At 40.5% G+C, this 20,402-nt stretch overlaps 1 protein-coding gene across 7 annotated transcripts in view; it reads left to right on the top strand.

Annotated features, from left to right (window-relative positions):
• The window catches only part of SLC35F5 (solute carrier family 35 member F5), a 575,369-nt gene that overhangs the window by 117,732 nt on the left and 437,235 nt on the right, over nt 1-20,402 (top strand). For all 7 annotated transcript variants that reach the window (XM_069224683.1, XM_069224682.1, XM_069224686.1 and 4 more), the window contains 2 exons: nt 11,283-11,424; nt 19,220-19,363. In XM_069224683.1, coding sequence (XP_069080784.1) covers nt 11,283-11,424; nt 19,220-19,363 — 286 coding nt within the window. The remainder of the gene's footprint in view (nt 1-11,282; nt 11,425-19,219; nt 19,364-20,402) is intronic.

The following is a 20,402-nucleotide window of genomic DNA, read 5'->3' as shown; positions in this document are numbered from 1 at the left end:
CACCCACCAGTCAGGACAGCCCCTAAGGTGTCCTGAGCTGAGGTGACCCCTGCCCTTAGAAATCCTCCATCTTGATTTTGGAGGATTCCCTCAATAGGAATAGGGATGTGCCCCCCTCCCCTCAGGGAGGAGGCACAAAGAGGGTGTAGCCACCCTCAAGGACAGTAGCCATTGGCTACTGCCCTCCCAGACGTAAACACACCCCTAAATTCAGTATTTAGGGGCTCCCCAGAACCTAGGAAACTAGATTCCTGCAACCTAAGACGAAGAAGGACTGCTGAGCTGAAAATCCTGCAGAGAAGACGGAGACACCAACTGCTTTGGTCCCATCTCTACCGGCCTGTCTCCCCACTTCGAGAAAAACTGCAACAGCAACGCGTTCCACAGGGTCCAGCGACCTCTGAAGCCTCAGAGGACTACCCTGCATCTAAAAGGACCAAGAACTCCCGAGGACAGCAGCTCTGCTCCAAAGAAGAAACATCTTTGCAACAAAGAAGCAACTTTGAAAGAACACACGTTTCCCGCCGGAAGTGTGAGATTTTGCACTCTGCACCCGATGCCCCCGGCTCGATTTCTGGAGAACCAACACTACAGGAGGACTCCCCGGCGACTGCGAGCCCGTGAGTAGCCAGAGTTGACCCCCCTGAGCCCCCACAGCGACGCCTGCAGAGGGAATCCAGCGGCTCCCCCTGACCGCGACTGCCTGCTTCTAAGAACCCGACGCCTGGTAAGGACTCTGCACCCGCTGCCCCCAGGACCTGAAGGATCCGACCTCCAGTGCAGGAGCGACCCCCAGGTGGCCCTCTCCCTTGCCCGATGGTGGCTACCCCGAGGAGCCCCACACCTTGCCTGCCTACATCGCTGAAGAGACCCCTAGGTCTCCCATTGAACTACATTGCAAACCTGACGCCTGTTTGCACACTGCACCTAGCCGCCCCCGTGCCGCTGAGGGTGTACTTTTTGTGCTGACTTGTGTCCCCCCGATGCCCTACAAAACCCCCCATGTCTGCCCTCCAAAGACGCGGGTACTTACCTGCTGGCAGACTGGAACCGGGGCACCTTCTTCTCCATTGAAGCCTATGTGTTTTGGGCACCACTTTGACCTCTGCACCTGACCGGCCCTGAGCTGCTGGTGTGGTAACTTTGGGGTTGCCCTGAACCCCCAACGGTGGGCTACCTTGGACCCAACTTTGAACCCTGTAGGTGGTTTACTTACCTGCAAAACTAACAAACACTTACCTCCCCCAGGAACTGTTGAAAATTGCACTGTGTCCAGTTTTAAAATAGCTTATTGCCACTTGTGTGAAAACTGTATATGCTATTTTGCTAATTCAAAGTTCCTAAAGTTCCTAAGTGAAATACCTTTCATTTAAAGTATTGTTTGTAAATCTTGAACCTGTGGTTCTTAAAATAAACTAAGAAAATATATTTTTCTATATGAAAACCTATTGTCCTGGAATTGTCTTTGAGTGTGTGTTCCTCATTTATTGCCTGTGTGTGTACAACAAATGCTTAACGCTACCCTCTGATAAGCCTACTGCTCGACCACACTACCACAAAATAGAGCATTAGAATTATCTCTTTTTGCCACTATCTTACCTCTAAGGGGAACCCTTGGACTCTGTGCTTGGAATAGTACATAAAGAACGAACTTCCTACACACCCGCTTTGGTACTCCCTCAATTTTGACATGTTTTTGGTTCTTACCTGCACAGGCACTTGGCCCACCAACACAAGTGAGGTATCATTTTTACAGGGAGACTGAGGGGAATGTTGGGTGGTAGGACATTTGTCCCGGTGAGGTGATCCCCCACAGAAATGTGGAGAAAATGTGATTCTTTTTTGTTGTTTTTGTTTTAGCTAAATTTGAGGTGTGCTGAGGATTATGGGCAAGAAAACATTGGGGGATCCAAGCAAGTCACACCTCCCTGGACTCCCTCAGGTGTCTAGTTTTCAGAAATGTCTGGGTTTGGTAGGTTTCCCTAGATGGCTGCTGAGCCCAAGACCAAAAACACAGGTGCCCCTGCAAAAACAGGTAGTTTTATATTTGATAATTTTGATGTGTCCAGATAGTGTTTTGTGGTGTTTCCTGTCGCGAGCACTAGGCCTACCCACACAAATGAGGTACCATTTTTATTGGGAGCCTTGGGAGAAGCAGCACCCCATCTTGGCGTCCCCTAGGAGTCTAGTTTTCAAAAATGCGCAGGTTTGGTAGGTTTCCCTAGGTGCCGGCTGAGCTGGAGGCCAAAATGTACAGCCAGGCACTTTGCAAAAACACGTCAGATTTCAATGTAAAAATGTGATGTATCCATGTTGCGTTTCCTGTCGCGAGCATTAGGCCTGCCCACGCAAGTGAGGTACCATTTTGATTGGGAGACTTGGGGGAACACCGAATAGCAAAACAAATGTTATTGCCCCTTGTCTTTCTCTACATTTTTTCCTTCCAAATATAAGACAGTGTGTGAAAAAAATGAGAAATTCCCTGTAATTCACATGCTAGTATGGGCACCCCGGAATTCAAAGAAGTGCAAATAACCACTGCTTCTCAGCACCTTATCTCGTGCCAATTTTGTAAATGCAAAGGTTTTCTTGATACCTATTTTTCACTCTTTATATTTTACTTTTCAGAAAAGTTTAGCTTTCCGGGATCCAGCATTGGTTTCATACCCATTTCTGTCACTAACTGGAAGGAGGCTGAAAGCACAAAAAGTAGTAAAAATGGGGTATGTCCTAGTAAAATGCCCAAATTGTGTTGAAAAATCGGGTGTTCTGATTCAAGTCTGCCTGTTCCTGAAAGCTGGGAAGATGGTGATTTTAACACCGTAAACCCTTTTTTGGTGCCGTTTTCAGGGGAAAATACACAAGCCTTCTTCTGCAGCCCTTCTTTCTCTTTTTTTGAAAAAAACTAGTTTTTGCTGTATTTTAGCTAATTTCTTGGTCCCCTTCTAGGGAACCCACAGACTCTGGGTACCTCCAGAATCCATAGGATGTTGGATAAAAGGACACAAATTTGGCCTGGGTAGCTTATGTGGACAAAAAGTTATGAGGGCCTAAGCGCAAACTGCCCCAAATAGCCAAAAAAGGCCTGTCATCTGAGGGGGAAAAGGCCTGGCAGCGAAGGGGTTGAAAAATTATATATTTACTTGTGTATGTTTTGTCGTTTTGATCTTGTTTGATTTAGATAAATATTGGCTATTTTTCTAAATTGGTGTGGAATCCTTTTGTGGTGTTTTCACTTTGTTACTATTTGTGTTGGTGCGAATATGTTACACATTGCCTCTGAGATAAGCCTGACTTCCTGTACCAGGTTACCAAGCGGGTGAGCAGGGCTGAGCTGTGTATCTGCCTTACCCTGACTAGAGTGAGGGTCACTACGTGGATGGGGTGCAATCTGACTGCCAACTAGAGACCCCATTTCTAGAGACTGCCAAGTAGCGATCCTATTTCTAACAAAGAGTTATCTGATCTTGGCACCATGACAATCTATATATTTGTTTCAATGTGCTCTGAGAAATTCAGCTTGCCCCTCTTTGCCCTTGATTCTCTCTACACACAATCCAGATTTTGCCTCCACCATCAAATGACTCACCTTCTCTGATCAAGGACGTCCACAATTGGCAGCAAACATGCCAAAACAATTTCTGAAGATCTTCTGTCTCTTCAAGACTGTCTGTCCCTCATACCCCCAGATTCACTGGTTCATGCTCTTTACATGATGTGCTCCTCCTCTCTTGATAACTAGGTTATAATATTGCTGTAGTAAAGATCGACTAAGTCCTAGAGTGAGTCTGTTGTATTGTTTGCTCTGTTGCCATGTTATTTTGGCCTCCCTCAAACAGCATCGACAAAGGCCTCGAAAACGTATCTGCACCTCAGTTCGAGTTCTTGATGAGGACGGCACTATAGACGACAGCATAGATGGTCACCACCACTACAAAGACATCCACATTCAAGTCAGCGGCATCGCCAATGAAAATCACATCGTCACCAATAGCATTGACGACCATAATCACCACTAAGATACTTTCTATGAAGGCAGTTATGAAAATATCCAAAATATCATTGATGACAACGCTGACGGTGCAGAAGAAACCATCAATGAGAGCCCTGTTAGTGATGACAACTCAGACGGGAGTCCGGTAGACAACACTGATGAGAGCCCCATTGATAAACACACTTCCATTACAAATCTCGTTGACAACATTGGCAATGTTGGCACCATCAGCAAAGGCACCATTAACACCTCTGATGCTTGTCTCAGTCATTTCTATTAAAAGAAACTCTCCCACAGAAACAGTACCTACACATACATTGCATAGTAAAGGTTCACCTTTTCCACCTGCACATCTATTAGATGATGATGACTTAGAGGATGGAGGCCCCCTTTGTGGTAGTGAATAGTGCCTCTGAGCTTCATGTGAAGTGCCAGGAGGATGAAGATGAGCAGGGTGACCAATACTAAGGTAACCAATTTTATACAGGTGAACAACCAGTACAGTATGGGGTTGAATACTCTGATTATGGTCAGCAGGAACAATAGGAACAGACCATGCAAATGCCGCTGGAGATTTAGTCAGCAATATCCAGCTTATGCTCTAGGAATATTTTGAAAGAGTCCTTGATCATGCAACAACTGATTCTCCACAGCAACCATCAAACCCATCCGAGCTCCACATATCTAGACACCAGTCACCTGGGTATCACATATACTACCTGCACCTGTGACCCCTCTTACCAACAATGGCAAGCATGTTGACGATGCTTTTCAAACTGTTAAGACAGACACGGACACGGCCAGGTCATTGGGAATGCTGGAAATATGAAGACAGCCCTTTTGAGGAGCTAGGGGCAGGGGTTCGTAGTCTTCTAGAGGAGGATTTTAACTTTAGAGACGACAGTCTCAACCCTTTTAAAGTCAGTATTTCTCCCAGTGTACCCACCAATACAAACAGCCACCTCTAGCGGTGTATAAACAACCACCAAGAGGTAAACAACCTCTCAGAGGGAGAGACAGTGCCAGAAAGCAGTGATCTTTTAACAGGGCCGGTTACCCTCCACAGTTAAAAAAAACAGTTTGGAGGGTGTTTCTCCAATTATCTTCATCAATGGTCCCTTATATCAACAGTAAGATGGGTTCTAAATGTCATAGCTCAAGGACACACACTAGAGTTTGTCACCAAACTGCCAAATGTTCCCCCAAAAGGGGCACCACCTCCCCATCTAGAACAACTTCTGCTAGAAATATCAACCATGCTAAAAAAAAAAAAAAAGGGAGCAATAGAAGAGGTCCTGAAGACTCAGATGGAAATCTGTTTCTCCTCCTTTTTACGGTCGAGCCTGCTTTGCATGCGCTCGCGCATGCGTTTAGCAGGGAGACTCTTTTGTATTTAGAAAAGGGCTCCGAGCCCTGTCAACTTTACGTCAGTGCTTTTTATTGGTTCGTGGGCTTCCCTAATTAAATCGGCTTGCTTTCATTAGTAGAAGGCATGCATACGTCATGCCTTTTCCGGTGGCAAGCCCTCCTCGAGCGCAGCGACCAAGTACAGAAAACATGCAAGGCTCGCTGTTTTCCATCGGGCTCGTGGACTTTTTTTAAACTAATTTACGAGCCCGATCTCGCTTGGCAGAAGTCGAGCGCTTTACCTACTTGATTTCACTTTTTCGGGTTACGTGCATAAATGCACTTTTGCCCGATAGGTGAAAAGTCGGGTTAGGAGTTTACAACGCGATCGGCTCTAACACGAGCAAACGCGAGACCCGATGCATTGTAAATGCTTGTTTCTTCCTGATACGGAAAAAGTCAAGAGGCTGGTGCCCCTTCTTAGAACTTTAGAAACTCAACAAATATCTGTGAAAACAATCCCTTTGCATGGTCACCCTGCAAGATATTTAGCATCTCTTCAATCATGGGGCTCACATGACAAGATTCATACTTTTATCTCCCGTTTCACCCAAAACATCGAAAATGCCTGCGATTCAAGATGTCTTGCACACACTATCAATTCAAGGTCCTACCTTTCGGACTAAAATTTGCTCCCCGCATCTTCACCAAGTGTCTGGCTCCGGTGCAGCTCATTTAAGACAAAAAGGAATGCAGATATTTCCATACCTGGATGTATGGTTAATAAAGGATGCCACATTTCGGCAGGCAACTACAGATACATTAACCTGCCTCACGCTGTTCAAAAAGCTGGGCCTCACAGTCAACAAACAAAAATCCTATCTCACACCGACAACAACACTTTCTTTCCTTGGAGCAGTTCTAGATACATACCAAAACAAGGCATTCGCTCACAAGAAAGGCAGTCGAAGTTTCAGAAACTGGCTCAACAGCAAAGCAAAAGAAAGTATGTTTCAGTTTGACTGTTCAAATCACTCCTTGGAAAGTTATCCTCTTGCATTCAATTAATTCCACATTGCCGACTTCACATGGAACCATTGCAGAAGGAGCTAAGCAAACAATGGATGTAAGTCCAAGGACCATTCAACGACATCATTTGGATTACCCCAACCATGATAACATCTATGCAGTGGTGGACTCAGCGTGGAAACATAACCAAGGGGCTAACATTCCTCAGACAGTTCTCAGACTTTTTAATAATAGATGCATCCTTAGCTGGATGGGGCGCTCATCTTCAAGATTCGACAATCAGTGGGAGATGGAACAACCTCCAATAAGAAAATTCACATAAACATGCTGAAACTCACAGCCATAGAACTGGCCCTAATCTCTTTCCTACCCAGGATAGCAGGATCATCCGTATTAATCCGCGCGGGGAACATCACAAGCATGCATTACATAAACAACTAGGAAGGAACAAAGTCATCAGCTTTGTCACAGCAAGCACAAGAAATTTGGCAATGGGCCCTGCATAACCAAGTAACACTAAAAGCAGAACATGTGCCTGCAACAACTAGTGTCTTAGCAGACATGTTAGAAGGAGTACCAGCTGCTACGAGTGTGAACTCAATCAGCAGATTCTAAAAGACATCTTCGATCACTGGGGCAAACCAAACTTAGACCTGTTTGCAGCCAAGGACAACTAAAAATGCCAGTACTTCGAAAGTGCTCATCAACAGGAAGGGTCGTGGGGGAATGCATTTTTGATCAAATGGTCAAAGATCTTTTCTTATACTTTTCCCCTGATCCCATTAATCCTGAGACTCCTCAGCAAATCAAGAGGGAACCCTGCTGAGTGATCCTGAACTGGATGGTCCAAACAGTTCTGCTTCACAGAACTACTGCTCCTTTCAGAACAGGCCCACATTCAGCTGAAGCCCATACCAATGTTGCTGACGATGAACTACTAGATATGTCATCCGAATCTGACATCGCTATGCTTGTCAGCCTGGCTCCTGAAATCAGTGGATTTGCAATGTTGAATATTCTGGCAGATTGCAGGGAGATCTTTGCAAAGGCCATGGCCAACGCCACAAATAAAACATACAAACTTAAGTGGAAGCATTTTAGTTTGTTGTGTCAGGAGTCCGGTGTTCATCCTAGGTCATCCTCCTCAGAACAAATCCCCCATGTCTTCTTCAACTGGCAAAATCTGGTCTAGCTCACTCATCCATGAAAGTGCATTTGGCAGCAGTATCACGATTCCAAAGATCAGATAAGTTACCTTCACTTTGGTTGAGCAGAGTGATCAAACATTTGCTACAAAGGACGTTTCAGGGTGTTTCCTCCTGCTTGACATCTAAATATAGTACTAGGACAATTGCTTAAGGGATCCCTTTGATCCCATTCAAAGACAGACTTAAAATATTTGACAAGTAAAACAGCACTGCTTTTGGCACTAACATCTGGAAAAAGGATTAGTGGCATCCAAGCATTTACAATTAAAGAACCGTTCATGGAATTCAAACAAGTCTGCACTGTATTGAGAATCATTCCCAAGCTTACACCAAAGGTTCTTTCGGATTTCCACCTTAATGAACCCCTAATATTGAGAACATTCTTTGCCCGTCCCCAAACTATGGCAGAAAACCCACCACATACGTTGGACATTAAAAGATGTATCAAATTCTACTTGCACAGGACTAGACAACTCTGCAAAACTCATCATTTGTTTGTGGCTTATGGGAATCTACAAAGCGGGTTCCCAGTTTCAAAGCAAAGCATAGGAAAATGCATTTCAGCAGGTATCCAATTCTATCACAGACAAGCAGGAAAACCATTAACAGAAATGGTTAAGGCTTGTTCTACCAGAGCTCTTTCTACTACCAGAGCTCTTTCTACTACCACAGCTCGTTTCTGGTGTGCCTATTCAGCAAATATGCTGAGCATCAACATGGTCCTGCAGGCACACATTTAAGCAGCACTTCTGCCTAGATGAAACTGTGGGACAAGCAGTGTTGCACCATCTGTTCAAATAAAGTGAGACGTTTTTATCTTTCCCACTATCCGCTACAATATGATACTGTTCTTTACAAATATTAACTGCTGACTATTCAGATTCAAGCATGCAAATCTATGAAAGATCCAATACTGGAGAAGAAAATAAGTTACTTACCTGTAACTGTAGTTCTCCAACATTGGTATTTTTTCATAGATTCACATGTGATCCAACATCCTTCACTTGGAGGCCGCCCTTATTTCTTTACATTATTATATCCTACTTGTACTGGAAATTCTGAGGGACTAGACCCTCTGTGGTGAGGGATTTAAAGGGTGTTGTCGCCTGATTGGCTGGACTTTGGGTTTTGTCAAATGAAGTTAATAAGCTATTAAATTGAATGTCTTTTAATATTGACTTCTGTGTAGGTTTTTCACTACTGCTTTCTATGGTACTGTGGAACTCCCACTTCGACAACGGGTAATGATTCAAGCATGTGAATCTATGAAAGATGCTAAAACTGAAGAACTACAGGTAAGTAACTTAATTTCTTCCTTGTTTCCGAAACCCATACTTTGTTGGATGCCAACAATAAGGCAGAGCATAAGTGCCCTAAGCATAAGACATTAATTGTTTTTCAGGATGGCATGTTTCTTTTAGCTAAAGTATTTGGATTTTGTTGCATTATTTATTCTACGTAAAATATGCAAACCTAGCTAGACCTGTTAAGTGCACGCATTCAAGTGTGAGCATGGAATAGTTAAGACAAATAGGACGTTGTTCAGGAAGGTGTTCCCGTCGGTAAATATCTGCCACCTTGAGATGTGTACTCTAACAAAGATTTTTTTTTTTTAAATGACCCGTCCGGCCTCTGAATGTTAACGTGAACTTCTTGTACTCCAAAGTCCAAATTTGTTCTTGAATAGTGAATTATTTACCACACAAGTTAATCAACAAGTTCCCGCACCTTGCACAGTTGGGAAAATAGTCTCATTAGATCATCGAAGAATAAGACTATTTTAAGAAATATTAACAAGTTATGAATGCATAGATACAAGTGTCATAGCCTCTCATTAACGCACCCGCTCCCTTTTACTAGTTTGCATAGCCCTGGTTTTGAGGAATTAAGCTTTAGATTCTTAATTTCAATGGTTTTTTTAGGCATATTTATTAATATATTCATGCTGAATTATGTCTCTTTCAGACATCAAACATGACTCCGTATACTCAACTATTTTGATTGTTTTAAAGTAACATACAAAAACCGAAACGCACACTTGCTGTTTGTTTACATGGACCAGTTGAAATACAGCGTCACCGGTTTACACATGATTGGATTCCGTTTCCTGAAGTGCATGATTCAAGCGAACTATATTAAAACATTGCACATTAATCGAACGTATGATTCTAAAATGGGTTTCTTTTAAAGGCACAGTTAAAATAAGCAGTTGTACATAACTTGTTTATTTTTAGTATAGCAGTTGTAGCTAAATTTACAAAGTCGTATGGTTACTCTTTAAGCGAATAACATATTTTACGTTAAGCGCATTTATATACTCTGTAATAATTAGGCTAGTTTGAAAGCAACTAAAAATATACTCTTCCAAGTCTCCCAAGGGATGTTGTTACATAAACATGCATCAAATCTCTTGTAGTAAGGGTGGGATAGAAATTACTTTAATTCATGTATGTAGAGGTTTTATGTGATATAGAGCTACATTTTTCTTTTTTAAACTAATCTTTACACACTTTTTAACAGTAGAACATAACTAAACATCATGTCAGTCCTTTTTGTCTTCATACATTTGTCAACATTTCCATCATAGGCATTGTTACCCCCTCAACTCCTATTGTAATAGGCAGATAATCTCCTTCCACCCTCAAGTCAGATTAAAACAGCTGAACCGTTCACTGCTGGCAATTATTGAATGCTATTTACACATTTCTCCCAGCTGTTCACTAATCCTATCTACCTCCACCTTTGTTAAAATAGTTTTTGTGTCTTTAAAATACAAATAAAATAAAAAAGTCTCAAAAGCCTGGTATGTTTCTGTTGTTTCCACTAAGTGGACAGTGGCAGGTTTGAAACTGGTGGGGCATAATGCCAGCCATGAATTCCAGTGAGTGAAGCAAGTAAACCCAACTGATTTTATGAGTGTTAAGAGGATGCTCAAAAACCTGAGGTTCTGAAAGGGCACTCATTAAGTATTGAAGTAATTTAATTGTCTGCAAATCCAAAGAAGACTGAACCTCCCCGGAGTTGACTCCATTTGTTTGAGTGCAGTGGGTGTCGCCCGTATATTAACAAGTACACCCATTGTGCCACGGACAGCATTTTGTTCTGGTTACCCCCATATGTCATGGTGCCCTCTTATGCCAAAAAGTACATGCAATATGCCAGCAGCAGAACTTTGCCATTGACTACATCCATCTCCCATGTGTCAAAAATGACTTCTATTTTGTCATGGACGTTATTTTCTGTTATGGTTGCCAGACTGTTCCTCCCCTGCCTGCCCTTCCTCCTCCCCCAATTATACTGTGGTTTTCTCCCTAATGCAAAGAATTATCTGCAGTATGTTTAGCACCAGCATTTCGCCATGGGTGTGCATTCATTCTGCACTGGTGCTTATTTGTGCACATCGTTGAATGCTGCATGTCTCCTTGCGCATGCTGTAAATGATGCCAAACTATTACTTTTCTATGGACCACCACTTGCACCTAGACCCCAGTTTGGTTTTAGCACTCTATAAATAGCTGACTTGAATTGACTATTTTTATGCCATTCCACACTATTGTTTATTTAGTAAGCATCTGCCATGTGCTTGTTCCTTTCCACATTAAGCTGCAAATCAACTTTCAACATATTGTGTATTTAAGTTAATGCAGTGCTAGTTTGCTGTGACACCAAAATTCTAATTCAATTTATCAATTTTGTATTCATAGGTTACAAATGGTGTGGGTATTTATCATGAACCGTATGAGTGTTCAGACCAGTTCCTTTACTCAGCGAAGACGGATGATTCTTGGAATTGTCATTTTACTTCTTGTCGATGTGATCTGGGTAGCCTCTTCTGAACTTACTTCGGTAAGTAGCACTTTATCCTACTTAAGATAATAAATAATTTTGAAAGGCTTGAAGATATTGAAAGCTTCCTTAAAGTGAGAGTAATTGAAGTTATGCATCAATACAGGGAAAATTATCCAACTGTGCTCATATTTAAGAAGGAAACAGTGTGCTAGTCTTGTGACCTACTTGTCTACTACATACGCAAGTCCTCATTCTGCAGGGTTGTCTAGAAACAAAATCTGTTTTATCAATACTGTCCCCAAGTGATCCTCTTCACTTTATCTACACTGACAGAAAGAGTTGCTGTTCACATATGTTTCAATTATATTTTGTAATTAAAATTCAATGCATTGCTTGAATTGTAAGCAGAAAAACCTAAATGCACCCGCTTTACACATTAAAAGGTATTTTATTTCCATCCCCCATGGAGTAGTATATGGATAATTCGATTAACCCACTGTAGGGCTGCTTAATGCAAAACCTAACAGCTTTCTGAAATGGCACAGTCTTGTACCTTAGTTTCTCACTTAAGCATCTATTTTCTGCCTCTCTCCCATGAAAAGGGAGTTCAATATTAATCCAGACTGAAAAGTCAATCAGACCTATAAAACCAGGTGTGAAATATTAGGGGTGTTTTCAATCCTAGAGTAATCACAAAATCACAAATCGTAGAACAATTTCAAATCAGCTTTTAATGGGTCAATGAAAATATTGTATAACAATCTTCAGTATTCCACACAACTGGGGAGTCTATTCACTTGATATTTGTCAGGTGTTCTTAAGTGCAAAACACTAAAGGCCTGAGGGGTTATTCCATCAAACGGTGATGGATATCCCATCCGCTGAAATCTAAATCCCAAAAATTATAATGAGATTTAGTTTGCGGCAGATGGGATACCCGTTACGTTGTGACAGAGTAACCCATCTGCCAAAATCTAAATCAGGCTTTAAGATGACAAACAATGAGTTTTGTCCAAATGGCCCTTGTTCACGGTGAAATGGCTGCAGTTTTCTTCCGTTCTAACCCTTGCTTTAAAAAGTGAACTGCACCTTTTCCCTCTATCCCAACTTCCTTCTCTTAGGGAGTTCCATTTGAGCACTGCCCTTGTGATTCCTGCACTTCTGTGACAGATTTGTTTCTTTTTATTTTGTATCCTGAATTTGCTAAATCTTATTTTCCATTCTTGTGCTACCCTTTCCATGTATGAAGTTCTGATTAGCTTGATATAATAGTGCTGTTTTTTCAGTCTCTTCTCAGTGCTGCCCAAATTGCTGGTCAAGATCCGTCCTTACTATGCAAGGTACTTTTGTCATTTCTATCAAGAACACTACCATTTCTGAGGGTTTTTTTTATGATCATAGACCTTTTCCCCTCCTGTCATGATCATTTTTTGGAGACCTCCTCTAGTCTTGCATCCTTTAGATAGCAAGGCAGGTACCGAGAAACGTTGTGTGTTTCTCAGGCGCCTGCCGAAAGTAACAAAGAAACAAATGTTCCATCTAGATATTGACGGTTTGCAACACAAATGGGACTCCACTTTTTCAATAGTAGGGGAATACATTATTTCAGTTACGAGGTGAGAGTGCCCCTCCAGGTCAATCCTACTCATCTTCTGTGAAGTTATTTGCCTACTATCCCTTGTTGGGCCCTCGGTTTGAAATGACTCAAACGAATTAAAAAGTAGCTTCAGTGGAAGAACAAGTAGGGAGTGCAAAAGGCAAAGTCAATGTTTGCATAATTGCTCATTTATTCCTGGTACCTGAACAGTACCACAAATTGTCCCATATTTTATTAAATCACCCGTTTCCATCCTGCTTCTTTAGAGAGACTGTGTAATAATCTTGGAACTAGAATGTGCTGTACACTTTGGGTAAATGTATTTTCTATAACTGCCAGATGAAAAGTAAACAAAATGTATTTAAAAAATCAAAAATGTTTTGTTGTGAATCCAGCATATCCTGCTGTTGTTTCAGTGTGTTATATGGTCATAGAACTTTAGACCTAACTTCCAGCATTAACGTCTTAGTACTAATTCATTTTTATACACAGCTAACTAATATTTCTAATCAAGTATAATCAGCATTTTTAAAGATTGCTAGTGTTTACAATTACAGAAATCAGATTTTAAGAAGAGGTTATTGGATGCTTAGACTGAAGGTTGGAAGTTATTGGAATACATCATTCAATACTCCCTTTATCTGTTTTGATTGTAGAGTGATGTAATTTGATCTCCTCAGTTTATTTTTCAGAAGTTTGTGAACAAAGTATTATCTGATGTCTTGAACCTTCTTGTAACGGTGTGCATAGATGACCTTTTCATGGAACCTTTGAACATTATGACTTAAGTATTAAAACTTTTAAGAAGTAATCCTTTGGCACACAAATCAGAAAAATTAGAATTTAACTGGAAGATTTCTGCCACCCCAGAAACAGAATGATATTTACTGGAACTACAATGGATCCTAGGAAGGGAACTGTTACATTAGATTGACCAGCAACATATGTAAAAGAGAGTCTGTGTTTTCTTGAGTTTTCTGCATTTCACAGACCAGTTGTACCAAAATTTGCAAGTTAATCATCTGACATCCTACACATCGTGATCCAGCAAATGTCCACATTTCTGATTTCATAAAACCATTTAACATAACTCTATATTGAGACATCTTGATTGTAGGATAAAACAAATTCTAATACTGATTTTTCCGATCAAGAGAGGGTGTTGTAATGTTGCACGTACCATACGCAGATCATTTAGAACACCTTGCCTTTTTGTTTTTGGACACTAACACTCTGCACACAACTATACTATATTATTGAGCATACTTTTCTGGCCTGACAGAAGACTGTTCAGAATATAGTTGAGCTGTTTGTTAGCTAGAAAGCTTATTGACATCCATACAGTCCACCCAAACCTTCAATTCCTTCATATGGTCCTATTGGCTAGTGATCCCATTTTGTTCTCAGACATGATTATTATAGCAACATTTCAAGAGAGCGAAGAGGTGAGTAATGCAGCCTATCCATACTGTTTGTTCTGAGAAATCTTTTCTGAAGAAGATCACAGGAAGGACTTAATTCAAAGCTGGAGACTTGTTGACTTAATATCTCATTAATAACCAGAGAGATTGTGTACTTTGCACAATAAGCCTTATTGCTCTCGCCAGCAAACCATAAAATTAAGCTCATAGCATAGTGTCATTGTTTGCTTGTGAGATCATTGGGGTGTGCATAATATTTTGCAACTTTGGATGTCAAACATCAAGCAATATGTAGAGCAATATGTAAAATTGTATGATACAGCTGCTTATTGCACGTATAGAGCAATATGTAAAATTGTATGATACAAATGCCTATTGCACTTATGTGCAAATCAGAATGTTTGGCCTTCTAGTAATCCTTCCTGTAGCATTCAGATCTTGGCATGCTTTCCTCTTGTGTCTTATTCTTGCAGCATCAGCTACACTAACATTTACCTTCACACCTTCATACATCACTACAGGAAAGTTGCTGATGGCTCGCCACATCCCAGCTCCTCTTTTTTACCGAAGGAGTGCCTCTGGCAGTTCGGGAAATTGAGACTCCACATCCTTGTCAATTACGTGTTGGGCCAGGGGTGATATACCTGCATCTTGAAGAGTTAGCCTTGGGATATTTCTACCTCTGCCACCCTCAGTTTTGAAGTCTGCAATCAATCTATGGAAAGGAGTGAGACTTAGACCATAAAGGAAACACACAAAGGGAGATGGGAGGAATGCTTGCAATTTTTAACCACTACCAAGCACTTGGGGTAGAATACCAACCCATGTCCTTTTCCTCACCATGCCACCTCAGTTTGGACCCAGCAATACACAAATCAGTTTTGACCCTGCTCCTCATGGGAACAGTCCAGGCTGGACTACCAGGTCCTCCTTGAACCAGAACACAAGCAACTAGTTTCACACTAGTTATGAGATCGTCAGCAGGGTACAGCTTGGTTTCAGTGACACAATGAGCATGGGACAATGGAATAATAGGTTGGGATGCTACCATGGGTGGTTGCCAGTGGTTAGACAAATTGCAAGCATTCCTCCCTTCAAATTGTATGTTTCATGTTCTGCCTTAATTGGCATGGGTATGCCTAGATGTTGGTCCCATGCTCACTGTATCAAGAGTAGGTCAAGGGTAGGTTTGACAGACATATGTACCATAATTTTGCCACCTTCATAAACCTTTATCAGAGAGCAGAAGTTTAGAGGTGAAGGCCCTTGTACACAAGGAACTATTATAAGCATTAACGTTCATACAACAATGAATATCATTGCCAGTGAATTTTAAATAGCTGGCTCTGGCTGCATATCCACTTTGCGAAGCACATCTCTGCTGCATAGTCTTTTGACCAGGAGTCTAAAGTAAGATTGTGGACACAGAATAGTTGCTATAATGAAATATCAGGGTCACTTGTGCCCGGTATGCTAGCAGAAACTACTCCTTTCTGTTGTTCCTTTTTTCATCAATACTCTACGCAGTGAAATGGCTACCACAGATACCTTCCAGGAGTTACAAGGAGAGCAAAGTTTCAAAGACTGCAACAAAACAGTGTCAATTCAGTCAGTCTTGAATGCAGGACACTGCCAGAAATACAAAAGCAAGAAAGTGATGGGCGAAATGCTTGAATTAAAATCAGCCACTGATAATTACTCCTCGCCTCTTTCATACAATCAATTTCTTTTTTTTTTTTTTGGGGCTCATTGCAGAAAGTGCCTAACCATATTCAAATAAGTCTTAGTCAGATTTCAGCAATCGTTAAATTCCAGTACAAACTACTAAGCCATATCACCTTTAAACAGATTCACTTGTAACTCTAGATCAGTTTCTAACTTTTTGTCATCAGTGAGGCACAAGGCATGTCATAGACACAGTAAGCTATTTGACCTATCCCTGAGCCATAGCTATTGCACTTATAGTATCTAACTGAGAAAACCTAAAAAGGTTTGGGGGAAATATGTGAATTAATATCTGCACTTGTAAGGATTGTAGCCTTCTGAATATCATTTCCTTCCTAAAACTGAACAGATTACTAGTCTCCATAGGCCTTCAGAGCGTGTACTGAAATATTCCGATTATCCACAGCAATCTGAAGTTCTTTAGTTTTATGGTAACTTGGCAGCACCACCAGTTCAAGGGGCTGCCTTCAGACTGACACTGGTAGCAGTCAGTTATAGATGCCAAAATTTCCATATGATCTTTCTTTTTTGACTGGGGAGCTGAAAGCTTTTTAGGCAAGGACTAAGAAGAGCAAATGTTGCAATCTTTGACCTCTTATAGCAATTATGTTTATTACTAAATGTAGAGTATTGGGACTTCAGAATGCCTTCGTAGGATATGGTCCGCTAGGGGACAGATACCAGTCAGGCAAGCCAGGATGTATCCCTCTAGGCAAAAGTCAGAAAGACGTATTAATCAAGCCACATTAATCGGACTAGAAGTATGCTTTTCAGTCCTATAACCCAGCTATCTACTAGGTGCAATGACACACTGTATATTGCTCATTAGCCATTGTGGGCATTTCACATACAATTTGATTACTATTGGCAATAAATTATGTGGTCAGAGGATTCCAATGTGGATGTTACATCTGCACTAAAGAGTCTAAGCTTCATACAAATGTGCTGGAGTTCAGACATAGACCGCATTGAAGAGTACTAATGAATATGGACAACAGGACATCCTTGGTTTTTGTTAATAAGCAAGGGTGGGCCAGATCTAGAGTACTCTAGGAAAAAAAATCCATTGAGCATACGTGGAAATAATAACTGCTTCCCCAACAGGAGCAAGTGTTTGACATGATTGGGAACTACCAAGTAGCCATGTGTGCAGTATCTTCACAAAGAGGGTCAGACCTCTTCTGGGCTATGTTTCATTAGGAGTACACAAGAAATAACAATAGTTTTTGAGTAGGAAATGGCAGCCTTGTTTGCTATGCTGGCCTGGATTATTATGTATGCTTTTCACCTAATTCCCTGATCACTAAGTTGCAGTCATAATTGAAGACTTGAAGTTAGTGGATAGATCTAATAGGACCTCAGTTGGTGAGACATTACTGGATCTAATTTCTTAATAGATGGTGACCGCTAAGCTATTCAGGTGGTAAATTAACCTTTGATAGCCCACTCATGAAAACGAACAATTTGGAGAACTCTGTATCGAGGAAGAATGGAGTGCAAGTCTGCCAGTGGCAAGGGTTACTTCAAATATGAGGATGTGTCATAAAGAATTGCACCACTGAGGCTGAAATCATGGCATGAACCAATATTTTGCAGAGCTGCAGCAGTAGGTACATTAATTGCTCTTTGTAGCCTCTTCAGGATTAAAATCAGGGCTAGTACATCTGATATATATTGCCTTTGGTTATCATCTAATATTGGAGCCAAATTACTGGAAAAAGAGCATGAAAGCAGCTCTTTGATGTTTAGGAAGTGTTTCACTATGCAGTCATATTTTACATGGAGTGCTGTAAATCCTTGCTCTGTTACTAACTAAAGCACTGTTTTATTCAAGTATTTTAGTGGTCATATTAAGCCGTTATGGTAGCCAATAGTTATGTCATGGTTCTCCTAGTGCATGGTAAAATAATTAACTTAGAGCTATTTAGAACCTACCCACCATCTTGAGAGATGGACATGATATTAGTTAAGCTCACGCACCCTCCAGTCAACCTGAAATATAAATGCAAGACTTCTAGGAAAATGTTTTCTTTGCAAGACTTTTTCCAGTGCTCTGTTGGTTTCGTTCTAAGTCCATTCCATATACCTACATGTATACAAGAGTGTTAAAAAACATTCTGTGCATGTGGGATATTGTAAATGTTAGCATGCCAGGTGGTGCCACGTTATGAAATTCTTCCCTGGTGAATATTGTTCCCACATTACATTTTAGTGTCAGAATTTAATAGGTGGAGAAACTGGTAAAAGAATGTCTGTGTATTGCTAAATTTGACCACGCTCAACACTTTCACTAACATCTAAAGCAGTGGATGTCACTATATGGAATAATGGTATTTAGGAAGGACTATGAAGTGTTATGTAGTGTAACAGTTTCTCCTTTACCTCATTTGAATGAAAAGACAAAAGTTACATTACCTCTTAAGACATGGACGCATTTACATCACAGATAACTCTTAAACATGTTACTACAACACTCATGCACACATCACCCCTACATTTGTGGTACAATTATGCCCATTTATTTCAGTGTGTGTTTTGCGCAAGGATCTATGACAGAGATGGAGAGTTATTTTAGTCTGATAATGCAGTTAGCTTTATTCCCAGAATAATTACCCTGGTAGACTATATAGAGATATAATAAAGATGACCCATAAGGTATCTTGTAAATATCTCTGAAAGTTTGGCGAGATCAGGGACTAAGTAATGCAGAAAAATAAAGATTGTAGTACACTGCAGGAATATGCCAATGACTACATCACAGCTATTGCTGGATCAGGCCAGCTATGTTGACTAAAGTTCCCTGTGTAAAGTGCCCTTTGTGTTGTTTTGCTGCAACATACGTCATTTTGAAACAATTTACTGACGATTGCCTCATTACCATCATGTGAATATACTCTTCTGTATTCACAGTTATTTTGTAAAAGACCCACTCATACGTAAGTAGGCTTTTTTTTTTTTTTTTACTGTGCAGTAGATTACATTGTACTTAGCATTTTATCTGAGCAATATCTTAGCAGCTTTAAGCATTCTGATCTGTGTAAATAAAGAAGAACTTTTTTATTTGCTTTAAGGACCTTTACTTGTAACATTTCACCTTATTTCTTTTCAGTATATATTTGATGAGTACAGAAAACCTTTTTTCAGTACCTTTGCTAAAACGTCCATGTTTGTACTGTACCTTTTGGGATTCATCGTTTGGAAGCCATGGAGGCAGCAGTGCACACAACAGTTTCCTGGGAGACCAGCTGCTTTTGTAAGTGAAGTATTTCTTTGTTGTCACGTTTTGTGTAGTTACCTTCTGTGAGAGGGTGATCCTTGAATGTCTTAAAATGGGCATCAGCATACGCAGAACTATCCAGGTGGAGTAGATTCACTGTATTAAAAGTTTTATTTCATTGTGTTTGATTTGAAAGAGGATTTTTGCATGTTGTCAAGGAAAATATTTCCGTGTTGGTTTCAGAATGGCAGTACTGCAAACACATTTCAATTTCCGCCATGGAGTTTGATTGTTTTTTGAAGTTCAAAAAAGCATTAGGAAGATAAATTGTGAACATACACTGTCATAAATGGGAGCAATATACTAGTAACAAAATATATAGTGCCCAGTATAATGGACAGTTTTGAATTATTGCCAACTAATACTCTCTACAGTTATAGAGTGACAAATAGAAATAGTGAAGAGAATCAAAAGAAAAGAGAAAGAAGGGGAGAGAAAATGGTCACCTACCAAAAGTACTCTGCAAATAAGCAATAATATAGGATATGAGTCTTGAAAGCAGCAATAAGGTACACGAATAACATAGGATAAGAAACATGATATACTATTAAAATAAATATAAACATCACATGCTTTATGTACTTTATCCACACTCATTGAATGTTCACATTTTGTTATAACTGTGGTTACACAAGTAAGCTACAAAAGGAGACCATTAAGTATTTCTTTTGCTAAGTGGATCCAATACATATGTCTCTACAGGGCCCATTTTGATAAATGCAGATAGCATTCTACTATGCAATCAGAGAACATTTAGAATTATCCTTTCATTTGTAAACAGTTTGTTGTAGTAAGCAACAAAAAGTTCGTCAAGTTTACATTTCATTGGGAAGTGTGACCAGTGGTGAATAGGACCACTTAAAGCATTATTGTGGAGGAAAATGACTCTAGTAACCAGCAGAACGTTAATTTTGGAACACATTGACTTTCCAGATGATTGATCATAGTCCCATTTAAAAATAGGTGAAATATTACTGTCATTTTTATATTACTAATAAAGTTTTTATAATGAAAG

The sequence above is a fragment of the Pleurodeles waltl genome, chromosome 3_1 (assembly GCF_031143425.1).
Source record: "Pleurodeles waltl isolate 20211129_DDA chromosome 3_1, aPleWal1.hap1.20221129, whole genome shotgun sequence".
In the NCBI taxonomy this organism is placed as follows: domain Eukaryota; kingdom Metazoa; phylum Chordata; class Amphibia; order Caudata; family Salamandridae; genus Pleurodeles; species Pleurodeles waltl.
The sequence above is the reverse complement of the archived record's forward strand: the minus strand, read 5'-3'. Positions and strand labels throughout refer to the sequence as shown.